The sequence below is a fragment of the Hypomesus nipponensis genome, chromosome 17, assembly GCF_054491055.1.
Source record: "Hypomesus nipponensis isolate SF chromosome 17, ASM5449105v1, whole genome shotgun sequence".
Classification (NCBI taxonomy): Eukaryota; Metazoa; Chordata; class Actinopteri; order Osmeriformes; family Osmeridae; genus Hypomesus; species Hypomesus nipponensis.
The window spans coordinates 12,205,733-12,226,783 of record NC_140377.1 but is presented as its reverse complement, the minus strand read 5'-3'; the positions used below and the strand labels follow the sequence as shown (position 1 = coordinate 12,226,783).

The window sequence follows — 21,051 nt, the reverse complement described above, 5'->3', positions numbered from 1 at the left end:
TTAAATGCATTTAATTGCATCCTGATGCACTGTACCTATGTGTTCCAGTGGGAATGAAGAAAGAAGAGAAAGGAAGACAGGATGTGGAGAAGGCCAAGAGGAAGCTGGAAGGGGAGCTGGCTGATCTCCAGGAGCAGCTAGCCGGCCTACAGGCCCAGATAGCCGAGCTCAGGTCCCAGCTTGCTGCTAAAGAGGAGGAGTTGCAGGCCACGCAGGCTCGGTAAAAAACACTGATGCAGCTGGCTAAGATCTGTAGCATCGCAAGCTTGGAACATGCTAAATGTTGTAGCCCCTCAAGCTATAAACATGCTAAATGGTATTTCAATCAGGAGAGTCTTGGGGTGAGTGAAGTGATATTTATTTGACTAAAGATGCTGGATTTAACAACAGGTGTTTGATACTCAACCCCATGGGAAAAACAATGATCAATGGGCGTCAGCCCTGCAGCCGTAGAGAAATCCCCCCATGGAGTCCAGGCACTGGTGGCAGTGGCGCCAGCCGACGACCCAGGCAGCAAAGAGTTGTGTGGCGACGGGGAGGTGGAGGGTCGCTCACAGTGGTAGCATGGACAAACTTAACAGGCAGAGAAACATATTTAAAGACACGGCAGCGGTATGATAGGCTAGCGGAGAAGGGAGGTCACTGTGCTAATTGATAGAATCCCATTGACAGTCCAGGCATTGAGGTAGAGGGAAAAGAGAGAGCGTGCGTAGTGTCGGGAGTGAGACATATACATTAGTGAGACTTAATGTGTATGGCCTGAGCATGCAGAGTTCGGTCTTGCTTGACTGAACTCGAGCTAAGCTTCATAACACCTCCAGCTAGGAACATGTTACTATCTTGAGGTGTAGCACAGCAAGCTAAAAACATGCTAACAATGAATGTTGAAAAATGTTTCTCTACCAGCTGTCCTTGTGACTATCCTTCTATCTCTGTTTCTTCCCCCCCCTCCCTATCCCCCTACATCCCTCTCCTCCTCACTTCTTTCTTTTGGAGCCAGTCTGGAAGAGGAGAGCGGGCAGCGCGCGATGACGGTCAAGCGTGTGCGGGAGCTGGAGGCCCTGTTGGGAGAAGTTCAGGAGGACTTGGAGGCAGAGAGAGGGGCGAGGGGGAAAGCCGAGGCTGCCCGCCGGGACCTGGGGGAGGAGCTGAATGCCCTGCGCTCTGAGCTGGAGGACACCCTGGACACCACTGCTGCCCAGCAGGAGCTCAGGTCAGAAACGCAGGGTCATGGTCCTGTAGTGACCTCACACTGACTGCATGGCCAGTGTATTAGCACATGCCCATGACCATATACTAATCATTCATAACCGGACCGAACATTTTTATTTTAGAGGTGGTGGTCTGATTGAACTTGTGAAAAGACTAAAGGACACCTTGGGTATACTTGGCCAGTAATCTGTGCATTTGTGATGCCCAATGTGTACTCTGTCACTATGAATGGATGTTGTCACTTCCAGGGCAAAGCGCGAGCAGGAAGTGGTCATGTTGAAGAAGACCATGGAGGAGGAGGTGCGCAGTCACGAAGCCCAGGTCCAGCACATGAGACAGAAACACACCCAGGCCGTGGAGGAACTGAGTGAACAGCTGGAGCAGGCCAAGAGGGTACACAGTCCACATTCATACACACATACACACTCACATATACACACACACTCACACATTATGTACTAACAATCATATTTGCCTGAATGGACACACACCAATAATCTCAATTACATCCTACAATTTAGACTTCAACCGCCCCCCAAAAGGTAGATCTGAGCCCAGTTAACCCCTATGATCACTTATTCTCCACCCCTTTCTCTCCCTCTCCTCATCCCTCCATCCTCTAGGTCAGGGCCAGCCTGGAGAAGGCAAAACAGGCCCTGGAAAAGGATTCATTGGACCTAGGTGCAGACCTCCACTCACTGGCCAGCGCTAAGCAGGAAGTGGAACACAAGAAGAAGAAAGTAGAGTCCTTGCTGGCTGACCTGCAGTCACGATTCAATGAGAGCGAGAGGCAGAAAGGGGAGCTGGGAGATAGAGTCTTCAAGATAACCGTAAGTGTTCAGTCACTTTTAATTTGTTAATTTTTATCAAATTTCTCATTTACAGTATAAATCTCTCTCTCTCTCTCTCTCTCTCTCTCTCTCAGGCGGAGTTGGACAGTGTGACCAGTTTTCTGAGTGAGGCAGATGGGAAAAACATCAAGTTGAGTAAAGAGGTGACCAGCCTGGGCTTTCAGCTGCAGGATGCACAGGTGATAGAGAGAAACACTGTCATTGTTGCAGATAACACAGATCTTTTTGTCTTTTCTCTGCTGTAAATTTTTTGGCTAATGCGGAATTCATCCGCATCTCTTTCTCTGTCCCTCCTCTGCTCCTCCTCCCCCTTCTGCCTTTGTTCTTTCACCCCCCGGTGTCTCCAGGAGCTGCTGGCTGATGAGACTCGTCAGAAGCTGAGTGTATCTGGGCGCCTGCGCCAGATGGAGGACGAGAGGAACAACCTGTTGGAGCAGCTGGAGGAGGAGACAGAGGCCAAAAGGAACGTGGAGAGACAGGTGTCCAGCCTCAACATTCAGGTAAGTACTGGTACAGACAGGCAGGTAGCCAGGCAGGCAGACTGTTACCACCACATCATGCACAAAGAGGTGACACTACCAATACTTCATTATTCAACACACGATTCAGTGTGAGAGTTTTAAAAGAATTATGATAAACATCTAAAACACATGATCACCCTGATCCCACATTACTCTGCTCCTTCCCAGCTGTCTGACGCCAAGAAGAAGTTCGAAGATTTGTCAGGGACAGTTGAACAACTGGAGGAAGTAAGGAAGCGCCTGCAGCGGGAACGAGAGGCAGCAGGTTGCGAGTATGAGGAAAAGGCGTCAGCCTACGACAAGCTGGAGAAGAGCAGGGGCCGGCTGCAGCAAGAGCTGGAGGACCTGCTTATGGACCTGGACAACCAGAGACAGCTGGTTTCCAACCTAGAGAAGAAGCAAAAAAAGTTTGACCAGGTCTGTGATGGCTTGTGAAAAGTTAATTGTTCAGACAAGATGCTTAGTAATAGTTTGTGGCATGAGTTGTAAGTGATGCAATTTAGCTCTTGATATTTTTGCCTATGGTAAAACAATGGTTTTAAATGGCACAGTGACAGTCACTCTCAGTCAGCGATTAGTTTTTTTCCAGATGTTTCTCTCCTCCTCTAACTATGTTTCTTCCCATTCCGCTATCTTATCCTCCTCTCCCTCCCCCCATTACTCCCTTCTCCCTCCACCCTTGTCCATTAGATGCTGGCGGAGGAGCGTTCTGTGTCGGCCAAGTGCGGCGAGGAGAGAGACCGGGCGGAGGCGGAGGCCCGGGAGAAGGAGACGCAGGCTCTGGCACTGGGACGGGCGCTGGATGAGATGCGCCGCACCCAGGAGGAGGCAGAGAAGAGCAACAAGGCCCTCCGCGTCGAGATGGAGGACCTGATCAACTCCAAGGATGACGTGGGCAAGAACGTGAGACATGCACCTTTCCTTTCTAGAAGACAATGGGTGGCTGAATTGGCACATGGGCAGCATTAAAGAGGTTCCCTATTTTTTTCTCCCTTCCTCTCTCACCCCCCCTCCCCTCTCGTTCACCCATCCTCTACTCCCTACTCCCCACCCATCCTTTACCATCCTCCCCTCCTCCTATCCTCTACTATTCTCCCATTTGCCAATCCTCTACCATCCTCCCCCTAGCTCATCCTCTACCACTTTTAAAGTTACTAGCCACTCAGCATGCCAACATTTTGTTGTTATATCACCAGTTTTTCTCTTGGGTGTTGTTGTCTGCTCTCCAGGTTTTCTTGCATTTGTTATGTGCCACCCCATTGTAGCCTATCTTGTACACACTGTCGGTGCGGTGCGCAAGCACAAGGCTATAGGTCTGACACAAATGGGCTAGAATCAAACACTGTACACAAGTAGTGCTCATGAGAGTTGTAGGGTCATAGCTTGTATTGTCACTCACATTGCAATGAATTATTTCAGATGTCTTTAGAGAAGACTACTGTTCTACACTACTGGATGTATAGAGTGATTGCGTTACACCCCAAGCCCAAATATGTTAGTGGGTGCTAACTTAAAGCCCTGTCTACCTCCCTCCCCAGGTCCACGAACTGGAGAAAGCCAAGGGCAGCCTGGAGGCGCTGGTAAAGGAGATGCACGTCCAAATGGAGGAGCTGGAGGACGAGCTGCAGGTGGCAGAGGATGCCAAGTTGCGTCTGGAGGTCAACTACCAAGCCCTGAGGGCACAGTGCAACCGTGAGCTACAGGCTCGTGACGAGATGGACGAGGAAAAGAAGAGGCAGCTCCTCAAACAGGTATCAGTATGTGGGACACTTTGTGTCAACAAAAACAATTTGTTTGGCATATGTGACATAAACTCTACACCGTGTCCCATTACCACTACTTAAATCTCACACCAGCCATTTGAGCTCTTCTACAGTTTTTCTCCCAACTCCCTCTGCCCCCTCTCCCTGTCTCCTCCCCTCTCCACCCCCTTCCTCTTTCTCCTCCCATCTCTACCCCTCCTCCCTCTGTCTCTTCCCATCTCTCTCCCCCTCCTTCCTCGGTCTCCTCCTATCTCTCCTTTCTGTCTTTTCCCCTCTCCCCCCTCTCTCTGTCTCCTCCCATTTCTCTCTGCCCCCTCCCTCTCTCTTTTTATATCTCCCTCTGTTGCCGGCAGATGCGTGAGCTGGAGGTGGAGCTGGAGGACGAGAGGAAACAGCGTGGCCTGGCCATGGCGGGCAGGAAGAAGATGGAGGGCGAACTGCAGGACCTGGAGGAGCTAGCAGAGAGCGCAGCCAGGGGGCGGGACGAGGCTGTAAAGCAGCTGCGTAAGATCCAGGTCTGGGTTGTATATGCACTGATTGGCGTACACACAAAAACACATGCTTCCTAAAACCTTGCTTTCTAGGGCCTAAGATACAGAATATCTCTCCTCCTCCCTACTACTCTGCTCTGAATTTCCCTAAACCCTTCTTTGCTTCTTCCACTTCTGCCTGTCTCCTTCCCAGGGCCAGATGAAGGACCTCCAGAGGGAGCTTGAGGACACTCGGGTAGCCCAGAAGGAGGTGCTGGTCTCAGGCAGGGAGTCCGAGAGGAGAGCCAAGGCCTTGGAGGCTGACATCCTGCAGCTCCAAGAGGTGTTGTAGACATACACAACCACACATATGCTGTGTCTCAAAATGTCCAGTTCCGCCAATTCCTCCTTCAAAATGGCAAAATATTGTAAAATTGACATAATAGATAGTTACACCGGGATTACCCAGAAAACTAGAAACTGTTTTGTCAAAAAAAAAAAAAATGCCTGTCTGGAGTAGAACCTGGATCCCTTCATTTACCAGCACAACCTCTCATCCAATTGACCCATTCCAAGATCTAGACTTTGCTGTGTTCAGTTACTGAATAATAAAATAAGACGTTTCTCCTATGGCAATCATAGTCACATTTGGTCCAAGCTCAAACAGCTCTAATTCAGTCATATTTTCACATATTAAGGTGAAACTTTGCAGGGTACTTCAGGGGGAAGTCACCTTAAAGCCAATTCCTGACGGGGGAATCCAGATTATATGGAAAGATATACATGAAATATATGTACAGATATGTGTTCAATATATTGTGGAATGTATTTTAATTTGGGTAAAATTATATGGAAAAATATTTGAAATATATACTGACAATGATTGCTTCCAGCAAACTTCTTTTGAATTAGCCATTTCCCCCTAAATAAATGTCAATCTTACGGTATTTACGTTTTTGGGGGCACATTTTCAGTTACATTTACATTTATTAATTTAGCAGACGCTTTTATCCAAAGCGACTTCCAAGAGAGCTTTACAAAGTGCATAGGTCACTGATAATAACAACAAGATAGCGATTAGCCAAAAACAAGAAGCACACATTGTGAACAACCAAAAAATACTTGCTAAAGGGAAGAAACCATAAGAGCATGTAGCTAAGCAAGTTACAATTAAACAACATGAATCTCTAAGTGCAAGTGTACCTGTAGGAAAGCAAAAAAATAGGATTAACTAAAATAGAATACAACAGTTTAAATCAGCTACCACTAACCAACAAGAGCAACAGTCTAAGCAAGAGTCATTGTGATCCTTGAGGAAACTAGCATTGGGTTCAGCAAACCATTCCTAAGTACCGTTGTACTCCCGGAAGAAGTGCGTCTTGAGCCTTCTCTTGAAGGTGGAGAGACAGTCTGCGTCTCTGATGGAGGTGGGGAGTTGATTCCACCACTGGGGGGCCAGGCAGGAGAAGAGCTTGTGTTGGGACCAGGCGGTCTTGAGCGGTGGGACCACCAGGCAGTTGTCTGAAGAAAAGTGAGGTGGCGGGTGGGGGTGTAAGGCTGCAGGAGAGACTTGATGTATTCGGGTGCAGTCCCGTTCACTGCTCGGAAGGTCAGTACCAGGGTCTTGAATCTGATGCGGGCCGTTATGGGTAGCCAGTGGAGGAAGATGAGGAGCGAGGTAACGTGGGAGCGTCTGGGTAGATTGTAGACCAGGCGGGCCGCTGCGTTCTGAATCCTCTGAAGAGGGCGGGTTGCGCATGCTGGGAGACCGGCGAGCAGCGAGTTGCAGTAGTCCAACTTGGAGAGGACAAGTGCTTGGACAATCGGTTGGGTGGAGTGCTCAGACAGGTATCTCTTGATCTTCCGGATGTTGTAGAGGGTGAATCTACACGACCGGGAGACTGCAGCAATGTGGACTGTGAGGGAGAGCTTGTCATCCATGATAACCCCAAGGTTCCTGGCAGAGGATGAGGGGGGTCACCGTCGCAGATCACAGGGTGATTGAGAGGTTGTGGGATGATGAGAAGTTCTGTTTTGGCAAGGTTCAGCTGGAGGTGGTGCTCGGTCATCCAGGCGGAGATGTCTGCGAGGCAGGCCTCAATCCTAGCTGAGATCCCCGGATCGGTCGGGGGGAAAGACAGGTACAGCTGCGTGTCGTCAGCGTAGCAGTGGTAGGAGAGCCATGGGAGGTGATGATTGGTCCAAGTGAGTGGTGTACAGAGAGAATAAGAGGGGTCCAAGGACGGAGCCCTGTGGGACACCAGTGGAGAGCTGGCGAGGGTCTGACAGTTTGCCTCCCCAGGAGCCCTGGTAGGATCTTCCCGACAGGTAGGATGAGATCCACTGGAGTGCAGTGCCAGTGATGCCCATCTCAGAAAGTCTGGAGAGCAGGATCTGGTGGTTAACTGTATCAAACGTTGCAGAAAGGTCCAGCAGAATGATGACGGATGACCTCGAAGCCGCTCTGGCAGACTGGAGGGCAGTGGTGACTAAAAGGAGGGCAGTCTCTGTGGAGTGGCCGGTCTTGAAGCCCGATTGGTTGGGGTCAAGCAGGTTGTTCTGAGAGATAAAATTAGACAGTTGGTTAGATACAGCACGTTCATTTGTTTTAGAGAAGAAGCCTCGGACAGGGGAGAGAAAGAGTTTAGACATTTAGTTGAGTCAGTCATGGAGGGTGAGGGGGTAGGAAAGGTGGATTTAGGGAACCGACTGCTAATGTCTGCGACTTTTTTCTCAAGGAAGGAGGAGAAGTCGTCTGCTGTCAGGGTGGAGGGAGGGGGTGGGGGAGGTGGGTTAAGAAGGGTGGAGAAGGTAGAGAAAAGTTTGTGGGGGTTTGAAGCAGAGTTAATTTTGTTGAGAAAGTAGAGGGTTTTAGCACCAGTTATGTGAGAAGAGAAGGATTTAAGGAGGGAGTGATCCTTATCGAGGTCCTGACCGTCTTTGGACTTGCGCCATCTCCTCTCAGCTGCTCGAAGAGTGGACCGTTCTTCACAATTAACATCCATAAGTCACGGGCAGGAGGGAGAAGATTGTGCAGGCCTGGTTGACAGGGTACAGAGAGAGTCAAGTGATGGTTAACAAGGTGTCGTGGCAGTGTTCATGGGGTGGGACGAGAACTCGTCAATGGGAGGGAGGGAGGATGTTACAATAGAGGAGAAATGGGAGGGGGATAGGGAGCGGAGGTTGCGCCGGAAAGTTACGAGGGGAGGGGAGGTAGGAGGGGTTGGAGGGAGAGAGACAGAGAATTGGATAAAGTAGTGATCAGAAATGTGCAGTGGGGTTACAGAGGTTAAGTCAGTGATACAGTTACGTGTCAGGATGAGGTCTAGCTGTTTGCCTGCCTTGTGGGTCGCCGGGGTGCTCAGCAGCGTCCGGTCGAAGGAGGTCAGGAGAGACAAGAAGTCGACAGCCTGCGTTCCTTGGAGGTGGATGCAGGTGGTACTGTTTGAATCGGGATTCCATTTGAAATACTGCCGTTGACAACCTTATTAGAATACCTTCTATATGGCTGAGCGGTTACGGAATCAGGCTATTAATCAGAAGGTTGCCGGTTCAATTCCTGGCAGCGCAAAAATGAAGCTGTGTCCTTGGGCAAGGCAATTCACCCTTCTTGCCTCGGGGTATGTCCCTGTTCTTACTGTAACTTACTGTAAGTCACCCTAGATAAGATCGTCTGCTAAATGATATATATGTTCTCATATATGTACACATGCATTGTACAATTTATCTTTCCATATAATTTTACATACATTTAAAATATATTCTACCATATATGAAGCATACATGTGACACTATATCTTTCCATATATTACCCATACATTTTCCCATATAAAGCGGCATACATTATGGTGGTTATTTATTAATACATCATTGCATATATTTTGGGATATATAACCATATATACTATATATTCATGTTCCATATATTGCAATATATGGAAAACGGCAATTATTGCTGTATTCTGCAATACATTGCAATATATTACATGAATATATATTATAGTTTATAATATATTAGTAATACATTTATCATCAATATATCATCCAATGTATTTCCATATATAAAATATTGGTCAATGTAATGGAAAATAATATATTACAATATTTTAAAATATATTTTAAATCATATATTGGTAAATATATTTTCTCTCCGTAAGGGCATTTACCTACCTATCTACTTACTATTACCTACCATTTTCTTTTACTTACTATTTATCCACCTACCAACCTATCCAACTACCTACCATCTCTCTCTCTATGTACTCCACTTCCTCTCCCTTCTATCCTCTGAAAACAACCCTTCTTACAGTATTTCACAATCGCTATGAATTTTTTTTCAATACTTAATAAAACAAGTTTCCTTCCTACTCTTGACACAGTTACATCCGTCTGTGTTGGTTATACAATTAACACATTTCTTGTTGCTTTGACACAAAATGCAATCGATTTTTACTGCCCAATTTACCAATGCTTTCACACTGTATGTCAGAACAGATAACATCTAGAGATGCTCCGATCAGGTTTTTTGGTGCCGATCACTGAAATCATTATATGCCGAGCCGATAATACCGATCACCGATCATGGTGTCGACTCCCTAACCGCTCAGCCATCTGACCCCCTGAATTGACAACCATCCGTTTTATTGCAGGGAACGTGCAACATTCCAGTGTTGAAGCTCTCTCGCTTACTATAAAATGTGTAAATAATAATACATATTAAAATAATAATAAAAATGTTAATCTTTAAATAATAATCACAAGAATAGAATCACATGTGCAACATTCCACTCTCTAGAGGCTCTCAAGAGGACTAGCTTACACAGTAGCTTTCCTGTGGAAAAATAATAACACAAACTTAACTGCAACATAAACAGGCTATATCCAATGTTTCAAGTCAGTCAGTTTCAAGTTGATTAGTCTGCATTTAGAAGGAGATAACATACAGAATAAAGATTAAAGCTGCACAGGAAGTCATCAATTAAACAAAAAATATCTGTATAGTGTCTCACTCACTCTCACATACTTCATTCACTTTCTCACTTTACTCACTGCACGCACGCACTCACTCACGGCCAATTTATACATCTGCGTTTTTACGGACACGCACACTCTCCGTGCCCTCTCCGAACCCCTCAGAGAGCTCTTCGTGCACCTCCTGAAAATGTACTTATTTTATTGATGAAGAGGCTCATTTGTACATTTGCTCCAACTTTTCGATAACCTAGCTAGCATCGCAGTGCAGCGCCACCTACTGTTCTGGCGGTGAATTGCTTTCAGCAAGCAGAGCCGTCGGAGTAGGTTAAATTCAACTAATCCGTTCAACTCCGTGCGTGCGTCTGTCTGTAAAGGAGTCGGAGAAGTATATAAATCGGCCTTCAATCACTCACTCAGAGAGGGGGACACAAATTTCGGACTCAGTGTGCAATAGCCTTAACTTCGCACATGTGCGATTCTGAAAATTCCAATATTTTGAATAATTTGAATATTTTCCGATAGACAAAAAGTATGACAAACGCTATTGACCTAATCCGGAAGTTGCGATGGGCACGGCCATCCGCGTATTCTCATTTCCGATTTAGATACTTTCCGCTTTATAAGCTACTAAAAGAGAATGTCTTAAACAGGGTCTGGTACTAATTTAAGACTAATAGAGATGCCCAGCGTGAACTGTGTAGTTCGTGGCTGCCATGACAGCTGGAAAAAACGGAATCAGACCCCGTCTTATCATTGTTTTGACCATGGAAAGAAGAGGTCTGAGGGCCTCATGTACCAACGCTTTTGCGCCAACTTCAGGCATATTTGTTTCGCAATTTGCGCATAAAAGCATGGCGAGGTATGTACAAACATGGCGCACAGAGGTAAAAGCGTAGACTGCCTGTTGCGGAAACAGAAAATGGCAAATTGCGCTTTTTGTGTCATGCATATGCATTCACGGGAGGGTCAAGGGGAAAGTGGGAGTTTCCCATAAAAAGATGGGAGGGGATGCGTTAAGTGCGCCTAATTATTTATTCTGCGGTATGTACAAAAACCGCCTGTGAAAGCACGCCTCTATTTTACGTTGAAAATTACGCTTTTTAAAAGCAGGCGCATATGTCTCCTGGTGAAATGGCAGCCGTAACCCGAGCAAGACGAAGACAAAGGACAAAGGATTTTTGCCACATGGATCACACTTTTTGAATTGAGTGAACACAAAATCATTACGCGTTACAGATTAAGCAGTCATGCAATATTACAGTTACTGGAAGAAATCAAAGATTACATCAAATCTCCGACTCAGCATTCCATTCCAGCAGTTGTTAAACTCCTCGCTACATTACAAATATTGGCATCAGGATCATTTCAAACAGTCATGCTGTTTCAACTTTGGTGGCTGATCCATGATAGAAAGAGACAAGGAGGCCCATTCAATTGCGCGTTTAAATGCTCGCAATGTGCATTATAGTGGGCGGAGAAAGGCGCTGATTACCCGCTGACTTGCATGTTTCGTAAATACGACGTAAACTGAAGTATCACAGCGTGCGCAATCTGCGGGTTGGCCATGGCGCTAATAGCGCTACGTTTGCATGTACGTACATGAGGCCCTGAGTGTTGTCGGCCGACATTTACTTTGCACTGACCTCCAACCAAAGTTGAGAATCTGCGTCCCTGGCTGAAGGCGCTGAATAAAAAAAAACCAGAAGTTTCCTTTTGTCTGCTCGTATCACTAAAGTGTGTAATAAGAGATACCCTAGCTATATTTTAGTATGTTTTAGTGTTCTCAATTTATGATATTAGTAGATACAAGATTATAACCAAATGCATTGCTGTGAGCAAAACAACTGCTGCAATGCATCTAAATGTAATGTAAAGCTTTTGAAACAACGCAGCAATCAAATTATTTAGTAGATGCTTCTTTCTAATTGCCATTAGATAGGAGGGAAGATAACTAGTGCACAACATCATGTAAGTTTTAACACGTTGCATAAGCTTGTACCAAAGACCCTTGATGGAAAAGTTGTTACCATTTATTATTACAGCACAATTTGTCACTCATACATTTGCAGTTTATGGCAAATTCTATATGGCCTGCAGTGAAATCGTTAGAACATCTTATGTTTGTGGCTACTGTAATGCCTGTTTATCGCAGCATAGCGCAGGGCAGCGATGTGACCGGCAAACAAATTATATTAACACTTAAAAGTCGTTTTCAAGCCATCCAGTGAAAGGGTGTATTGTTGACTTGTTGTAGCCATAGAGTTAATATAACTAGAGTAAGCTACTTTCATCTTCCAAGATGGCGTCCCCATTCATTTCTATGAAAAGTGCTCAGTGGCGCAGTGAGGCAAGCGTGAGCGCGAGACTGGACGCGGCCATCTTTCCACTTCCGACTCTTCCGGTCTAGCTTTAAACAGTGGCTCTTTTTTTCCCTTGCTCCGAGACCTTGTGCACGCTTGCAACTAGCTGTACACGTCATACTTTGCGACAACCAGTCAGGAGCATAGATTTGTATGGTTACGAGCGTGTGAGCTAAGGCATTGCAGTGGCATCTATGGGCAGAATGGGGTAAAAGTCCGCTAAGAATCAGAGACATGATGCAAACTTAACGGAAATGTATTCTGTCACTGTATAGTATTCCTTTCACTTGTTTTTTAGAAATAGGCTACAGGGCTAAATATAGGCGAATTCTAGATGGAACTCTGGGCATTGTATCGGCTAAAATAAACTGTTAACATGAACAGCTCCGTCGTTGTTCTCGCCAGACAAAGAAAGCTTAATAGTTATTTTGGTAACCGAAATCTTCCATAATGCAGACTTACCATAGCTTACTGTCAACTGTCAACATAGCACTACTGCCTTCAATTTATCATCAGTGTAGAAATGTGGCCTGTGTTTTATATGTACATCCTACAAAACCAAACACCTATTAATGGATATAACGTGATCTAATAAGACTTGGTAATAATGTAATAAATACAAGTTTGAGAACTGTGTCTAAAATATACTTTATTGAACATTTGCCTTTGAAAGGGGCATATTCACAGAACCATATAGGCTACCAGATGTTTCCATCAGATGTAAGTGGGGGTGAAACATTCATTGTCCCACAAAAGCAGTCTGGCTTGATGAAACAATAAAAAATAAAAATAAAAGTGTGTGTTTAACAAAAGCTTCTAAAGGCAAGACTAATATTATTTAATTATATCTCATTTCCTATTGTGGTTAACAGTTAAAGTATTTATCTTCGTCTTTGCTCCAGATAGACATGTCAACAATCTATGCTCGCGCTTAACATAATATATTTGCCATCATGTCATGAAAGTTTTTACGAAAAATCAAATCTGTTTGAAAATAACGGGAATAAACTATATTAACAACATTTCATGTATGCGTGACAACCATTCGCTAAACTTGCTACAACAAGGCAGGCAACTCAAGCCATTTCTCACTGTGCTCATTCAATATAAGTCTATGGCTCATTCAATGTAAATCGACTATCGGCCAATGTGAACTTTTGTGCTCGTGCCCTGTTGGTATCCACGAGCACATTTGCAGGGAACTTTTATTGACGTAGGCAAATAAATGGGGTGCTTGTTTACCCATTTCGGATTGGTTTCAAAATCTGGAAAAATTGTTCTATGAAAAAGCTAGTAGTATCAGCCAGGTTCGAGAATCGAACAAAAATTATTGGGGGAGATAGTTTAGTAAATGTTGACTGGAGTTAATAGAATAAAAATCACCGGAAGAGTCGGGAACCTAACGGTGAATGCAATACCACCTACATCCACCGGGGACGTTGCTTCAAGCCAAGGGGCGAAAGGTGGGGGTCTGGTTGTAGCACACGAACATAGCACATCTTGCACAAATCCACCAAATTATTTAATATTTTAGCAGCGGGACTTCTCGACAGTTCTCCATTGAATTGAATGATATCCCCAGTAAAGCGGAAGTGCAAATACAAAGGAAGTGCAAAAATATGAAAAAAGTGGGCGGGAATAAGATGAATAGTATGGATTCAAAATGTACAATTAGCAGGCTAACAAGTAACACTAGCATTGCTACGAGTATTATGATAGGTTGCTAGGTAACGGAAGCTAACTAAAGCTAGCTAGCTTCTGTTTTGGAAAAATAACTGGTGGAAGCGTCAGAAATATTTAGAACTCACGCATCTAAAGGTTAAAGAATCATTTCTTACCACTGGCGGCTTGAAATGCTTATCTAACATTTTATTGAAATGTCTCTGATAGTAGTTCTCGCAGATTTTATGTCATCTGATCGGCCATGTTTGATCGGCCGTTTTGAGAACGCCGATCAAAACCAATTATGGGAATATCGCCCGATATTCCGTCGGCACCGATCAGATCGGAGCATCCCTAATGACATCATGTTTAAAACCTAAGTTAAAGTCAAAGTGAACAGCTGTTCATATTGTGAATTGAAACACAAATATACCCCCTGTATTTTATTCCATTGCATTCCATTGCTGAAACAGCTGGTTGAAGTTATGCACACAGCTGATTACCAATGAGGAAACACTCAGGTGTTGAGGTTCTTTCAATCGCATGACCATATGGTATATAAAGAGGACCTCTTTGGGCTGATCTTGTGTGGGAAAAGAAAAATATAGAGCAACACGAAGAAAGTAAGAAAAATGCCTGCAGGAGGGAGAGGTAAACAAGTACCAGGACAAGGGAGAGGAGTGGGACAAGGGCAAGGTAGAGAGAGGAGTTAGAATGCGTGGTGGCGCTCAGAGAAGGGTAACTTCTGACATAGTGTAAATGGCAGCGATATTGGATATTTCTGTTATCTTGCAGTAATGTCCTGTTGCAAATTAAGCCTTTGCTGCAGCAATTCTCTGTCTTCTTGTTTCATAAACCGTACATTCTATAAGGTTACTCTGAGCGATATTGGATATTTCTGTTATCTTGCAGTAATGTCCTGTTGCAAATGAAGCCTTTGCTGCAGCAATTCTCTGTCTTCTTGTTTCATAAACCGTACATTCTATAAGGTTACTCTGAGATGGGTCATACATTTTTTGTACTGAATTTCTGCAGCAAAAGAAACAAAAGGCATGCATTTACTAAACCCAACAAAACAAAAATGTAGAAAGGCTTCAAAAGAAACTGCATTGCAAAACACAATCTATGATCCATATACTGTGAAACCTGACACATAAAAGAATGCAGTTTCTGTAATTAGGGGCCAAGCAGCAAAGCTGCGAGGCACCTATTGTAATTGGTGGTATTATTATTAGGGGCCAAGCAGCGAAGCTGCGAGGCACCTATTGTTATTGTTAGTATTATTGTTAGTACACTCATTAAGGACAGTTCCTTCTATACCTACACCAAGTTTCATGTCTCCCATTAGACCACTCTAGCGCCACCAATGGGTCAAAGTTGGACTTGTGTTTACACACGCAACTTTTGAACCGTATGACCCATTTTGAAAAATTAGGTATATGACTGAGTCTATAACTGGCATTTTTTAGATGCTCTGCAGAAATGCAATCCATACCACAAGCTTTGTTGTTGTCTAACATGTGGATGGCATCATAAATATCTACTGATCTAACAATCAAGTCTGCAGAGATACCTTTATATTCATTATCAATTCTCACTGTGTTATTTTTAACATCATTAAATAGTTTACTGTAGTGCTCAAGCCATAGATCTTCTCTGGACAACTAACCCCCTCGATATCAGAAGGGAGTGGAGTTCTGTTATTATTTATCTTGCCCTCTCTCCAGAAGTCAGTAAGATTGTTATTCTGCATCTTTCTGGCCAGCGAGTCTGCTCTCATTGTGTTTTCATTTCTCTTAATAAAACAAGTGCATATTTAAATCTGGCATTTGTGATCAAGCACCACTCCCTGTCTGGGTCTGCCTGCCTCTGACCAGACTCTAAAGGCTTCTCTAGCAGCAGCATTTTGCTCAAACACAAACTCATTCCAGCTAGGCTGTGTGTTAGGGGCCTTACTCTTGTGATTAATAAAAGGTTAACTGGAAGCATAAAGACATTTGACAATATCATCATACATGGCACAGAGCTTTTCAGCATGATGTTTTTCGTTGCAGTTCATATCCATGCACATTAGGGCATCCCTAGGCAATTCAACATCACTAAGTAAGCTGTCAGTTAAAAGAGAATATCTGTGCATAACCTCTTTGGTCAATTTTGACCAGTCCAGTTTTCTTGAGGGAGCAGCATTACCCTTGTTGGCCAACAAGGGTACACTCTCAACATTTAGCAGCACAGCAACTGGAATGTGATCAGTGGTGGCCAGCCCATAACACATCTCTATACTTTCCAGTGAGTCATGAGCATCGGCTGTGGTCACAATATGGTCTAGCCAGGAAGTTGTGTTCCACACTTCACTTACATAGGTAAAACTTGTATCAGGCAATAACGCTTGATATAATTAATTTAGTTTCATTACAGAACTTCTGCAGATGTTGTGCGAATAAACACTTATCTGACATGTCAGCATTAAAATCACCCATGACATAGACGCAACATGAACTATTGTCCTCTATGAAGGACTGAATAAAAGCTAACCTGTTCTGAAATTCATCCTCATGGTCATAGGATTCATATGGTGTGTACACATTTAAAATAGTAAATTTATTTTCATTATGATTAAACTCAAACCCAATAGCCCAGTCAACGTTAAGCCGCACCACCTTTACCGTTGGGTCATATTTTATGTTCCACAGTATAGCTACACCACCAGCTATCCTCCCACGAACCATTCTCATGCTGAGATCGGTAGTGGACTCTCCAGCACCATGAAAGTTCTTGTGTAGGGAGTTCAATTTGTCCAGATCTTTATTATTATTAGGGGCCAAGCAGCGAAGCTGCTTGGTAGTATTAATTGTAATTGGTAGTATTATTAGTATTATTATTGTCTGTTGATGTCTTGTGAGATATCAAGCTTGACCATCGATAATATTTCATAACAACCGAATTGACGCGGCCGCCATTTTGGATTTCATGGAAAAGTGTAAAAACCTTTTACACGCCCCAAATTGTGTCCAATGTTTACTAAATTTGGCACAGATGATCTTCAGACCAAGCTTCACAAAGGTGTCAGATGGATTTTCAATTTTCAAAAACTGTTTGTTCGGTAGAGACGATCAAAAGCGGTGGCAAAGCCGCCAAACGAGGCGCAAGAGCATATCTCAGCAACCATTTGCAATCAATCGCTGCGTGTGCTTTCTTTCTTTCTTCTACTGTCTATGCATGGCAAGTGTGAAAACGCAGAATTGCGTAGAGGCAGAGAGCGGTATTGCAGACGGCAGCCACATATTGAAAAAAAGAACTGAACTAACCTAGTTCATTATTTGGAGCTTTGAACTTAGTTCAACATTTTGAAGTATGAACTATGAACTGATCTAGTTCATGTAGAAAGTGAACTTTCCCAACACTGTTTGATTTTATTTTTGTATATGCTAGCTTAACGTTTAGCCTATCTAGCTTTAGCTATTTTCCAACAACATCCTGCACATTGTTTTCAATATCTAACCTGGCTGCTGCCTTATGCCTATATGTGCATTTAATGACTTTTAATAGCCATGTCTAAATGCTTGCAATAGGCTATACCAGACAGTAAACGTTAGCCTGAGTTTCACTCATTGCTGTTGGGCTGGGGGTCAGACGAAGCGTCCTCTTGAACACCTCGCCACAAATCCAAACGAAGATATTTTTGCCAGCTTTGCCACCCTTTAATTCTGCTCTTTGCGTTTGTGCCGCTTCCTGCAGCCACTTTTGTGTTTTTGAAAGAAGGGCATGATGGGGTAGCCTACTTACCGCAATTACTCAACACGCAATGTAACACAACAGGATGGCAAACGATCACAACGTGTGGGTGGGCTATAGAATCATTGACAACATATTACCCAGACAATATTACTTAATAAAAACAAGATTTGTTTCATTCAGCAAAAGGCAAATGAGGCCAAATGAATTATTTGCTGTTGTTAACACTGACTATTGTTAAAATGTTTATTGGGCAGATGAGAATAACCATAATTGAGAAATGTTTGCGAATTGATCGGACTGGATCATATGTTAGCCTTTCTGTGATTTACGCGGAGTGAGGGGCCCGGTCAGTTATTCAGGTAGAGTTCTCACTTGAGATCGAGGACGGGCCCCCTTTTGCCACGGGCCCTAGTGCAGCTGCACTCCCTGCACTCCCTATAGTTACGCCACTGGCCGTGTAATAAGCGAGATAATGTATAGAACGCCGGGGAAATAAGCTTCTTCATGGCGAAACAAAACTGGAGAAAACTCTGCTTCGCGTCGTGCCTAACAACTCCCCTTACCTGTTCTAAAATCAGCGCACAAAATTTGGCACACTCATTAAGGACAGTCACTTCTATAGTTACATCAAGTTTTATGTCTCCCATTAGACCACTCTAGCGCCACCAACGGGTCAAAGTTGGACTTGTGTTTACACATGTAACTTTTGAACCGTATGACCGATTTTCAAAAATGAGGTACCATTGGATTCCCTGGATCAAGCCGAGTTCAATGCACACCATGGCGTCGATTTCCTCCTACAATTTTATTTCAATCTTCCCCAGAATTGGCATACATCATCTTCAGAGCAACCCTCACTCAGGCATTACTTTTATATTGGATTTTCAAAACCGTTTGTCCGCTACAGCCAATCAAAATCGGTAACAAAGCAACCAAACAGGAAATTGGATCAAATCTCGGCAAATCTTTGAGATGTCAACACCAAACGTGGTATGATGACTCGGAACTCTATTCTGAGGATGTCCACACAATTTGGTGTCATGTGATCACTGGGCGTGGCCGCAGGAAGAAAAAATGTGTTTTGGCCAATAACTATTGATTTGTTTGCCTTTATTAAGTGATTTCTTTGTCTCATGGTATCTTGGGACATCCCGTGTGTGACTCAATAATTTGTGATAATAGCCGAATTGATGCTGCCGCCATTTTGAATTCATTGAAAAAACGTTTTTTCTCTACTCCTCCTACAAATGTTGTCCAATCTTCACCAAATTTGGCAGATAAAATCTTCAGACCAAGCTTCACATGGTTTTTTTATTTTCGAAACCGTTTGCCCCCTACAGGCAATCAAAATGTGCCATTAAGCCAGCAAACAGGAAGTTGGGTTGTATTTCAGCAAATCTTTGATGGATTCACACCAAACTTGCTGCGTGTACTTGTTACCCTCTTCTGAGGATGTCTAAAATGTTTTCTGGGTTATTTGACTGCTTGGCCACCTCATTGCTGCTTGCAGCTATATTTGGAATTGGTCAGATTTGGTATCCCCTTGGTAAGTCAGCAGCATTGATTTTTCTATACAGTTACAATTTGTCAAGAATAAAGAAAATTCAATGGTTCACAATGTTTGGAGGAATCCGCCATTACTGCTTGCAGTTATATTTATTGGTGGCCAAGCCGCGAAGCGGCGAAGCCACATAAGTGATTCTACCTTTTCTTATTGGTGGCCAAGCCGCGAAGCGGCGAAGCCACATAAGTAATTCTACCTTTTCTTATTAGGATTCCTCCGTAAGGAGGAAACCTATTGTTATTGGTGGTTTTATTATTTGTAATTCTTGTACCATGGGAGTCAATGGCAGCCCCTAGACCCCATCGACAACTTTTTGTGAAATTTGGCACACTCATTAAGGACAGTTTCTTCTATACCTACACCAAGTTTCATGTCTCCCATTAGACCACTCTAGCGCCACCAATGGGTCAAAGTTGGACTTGTGTTTACACACGCAACTTTTGAACCGTATGTCCCATTTTCAAAAATGAGGTACCATTGGATTCCCTGGATCAAGCCGAGTGCAATGCACACCATGGCGTCAATTTCCGGTTATATAGATTTTCCGCTATTTCCGGTTTTATCAAAAACCTTTAAAAGCCTACTCCTCCTACACATTTTGTCAAATCTTCTTCAAAATTCCCAGACATGATCTTCAGACCAAGCTTCACAAAATTTATCGAAGGATATTTAATTTTCAAAACCGTTTGTCCGGTACAGCCAATCAAATTCTGCAGAAAAGCCGCCAAACAGGAAGTGAAGCCATATCTCAGCAGTTCTTTGAGGCAGTGACACCAAAGTTGGTAGGCCTACTCAGAACTTTATTCTAAGGATGTCCTCCAAAAATGGTGTCATGTGACTAAAAGGGGGCGTGGCCGGAAGCATAAACGTGTTTTGGCTAATAACTATGGAAGTGTTTACCTTAATAAAGTAATTTCTTTGTCTCTTGATGTTTTGTGAGATATCAAGCCTGGCCATTGATAATATTTCATAATGACCGAATTGACGCGGCCGCCATTTTGGATTTCATGGAAAAGTGTAAAAACCTTTTGCACGCCCCAAATTTTGTCCAATGTTGACTAAATTTGGCACAGATGATCTTCAGACACAGCTTCACAAAGGTGTTGCATGGATTTTCCATTTTCAAAACCGTTTGATCGTTAGAGCTGATCAAAGGCGGCAGCGAAGCTGCAAAAGACACATGAGAGCATAACTCAGCAAAAATGTGTCTGATCATCACCAAACTTCGGTTCCTTCGTTCCCATGAGGAGCAGAGGAGGCCTGTGGTGTTATACCAGAAAAAAATAAAAATTTGAACACTCAGTACTCTTGAACGCAAACAGATATTTCAACCAAACTTGGTGTGTTGCATGAGTGCAACAGGTTGCTGTGACTTCATTGTTGCGCATGTGCTATGGAGGCCTTGTCCTGCTCTGGACTGCTTGGCCCCTCCATTGCTGCTTGCAGCTATATTTATTATTACAATTCTTCTGTCATTGGAGTCTATGGCAGCCCCTAGAACCGTATGGTAAAAAGTTGTGAAATTTGGCACACTTATTAAGCACACTCCCCTCTTTATATTCACCAAGTTTCATGTCTCTCATTGGAGCACTCTAGCGCCACCAACTGGTCAAAGTTGGACTTGTGTTTACACACGCAACTTTTGAACCGTATGACCGATTTTCAAAAATGAGGTACCATTGGATTCCCTGGGTCAAGACGAGTTCAACACACCCTATGGGGTCAATTTCCGGTTATATAGATTTTCTGCTATTTCTGGTTTTATCTAAAACCTTTAAAAGCCTACTCCTCCTACAATTTTTGTCAAATCTTATTCAAAATGACCAGATATGCTCTTCAGACCAAGCCTCACAAAAGTCATGGTAGAAAATATTAATCTAAAATATTAAAGCCACCAAACAGGAAGTTAAGTCATAGTGCAGGTCGCCCGTGAGACC

At 43.8% G+C, this 21,051-nt stretch overlaps 1 protein-coding gene across 1 annotated transcript in view; it reads left to right on the top strand.

The window, feature by feature from the left end:
- The window catches only part of LOC146253585 (myosin-11-like), a 94,837-nt gene that overhangs the window by 58,927 nt on the left and 14,859 nt on the right, over positions 1-21,051 (top strand). Inside the window, exons 25-35 of the mRNA XM_084676704.1 lie at positions 49-220; positions 1,001-1,213; positions 1,461-1,605; positions 1,836-2,042; positions 2,138-2,242; positions 2,411-2,563; positions 2,753-3,001; positions 3,275-3,487; positions 4,123-4,335; positions 4,701-4,862; positions 5,032-5,160. Of these exons, the coding sequence (XP_084532830.1) occupies positions 49-220; positions 1,001-1,213; positions 1,461-1,605; positions 1,836-2,042; positions 2,138-2,242; positions 2,411-2,563; positions 2,753-3,001; positions 3,275-3,487; positions 4,123-4,335; positions 4,701-4,862; positions 5,032-5,160 (1,961 nt within the window). The remainder of the gene's footprint in view (positions 1-48; positions 221-1,000; positions 1,214-1,460; positions 1,606-1,835; positions 2,043-2,137; positions 2,243-2,410; positions 2,564-2,752; positions 3,002-3,274; positions 3,488-4,122; positions 4,336-4,700; positions 4,863-5,031; positions 5,161-21,051) is intronic.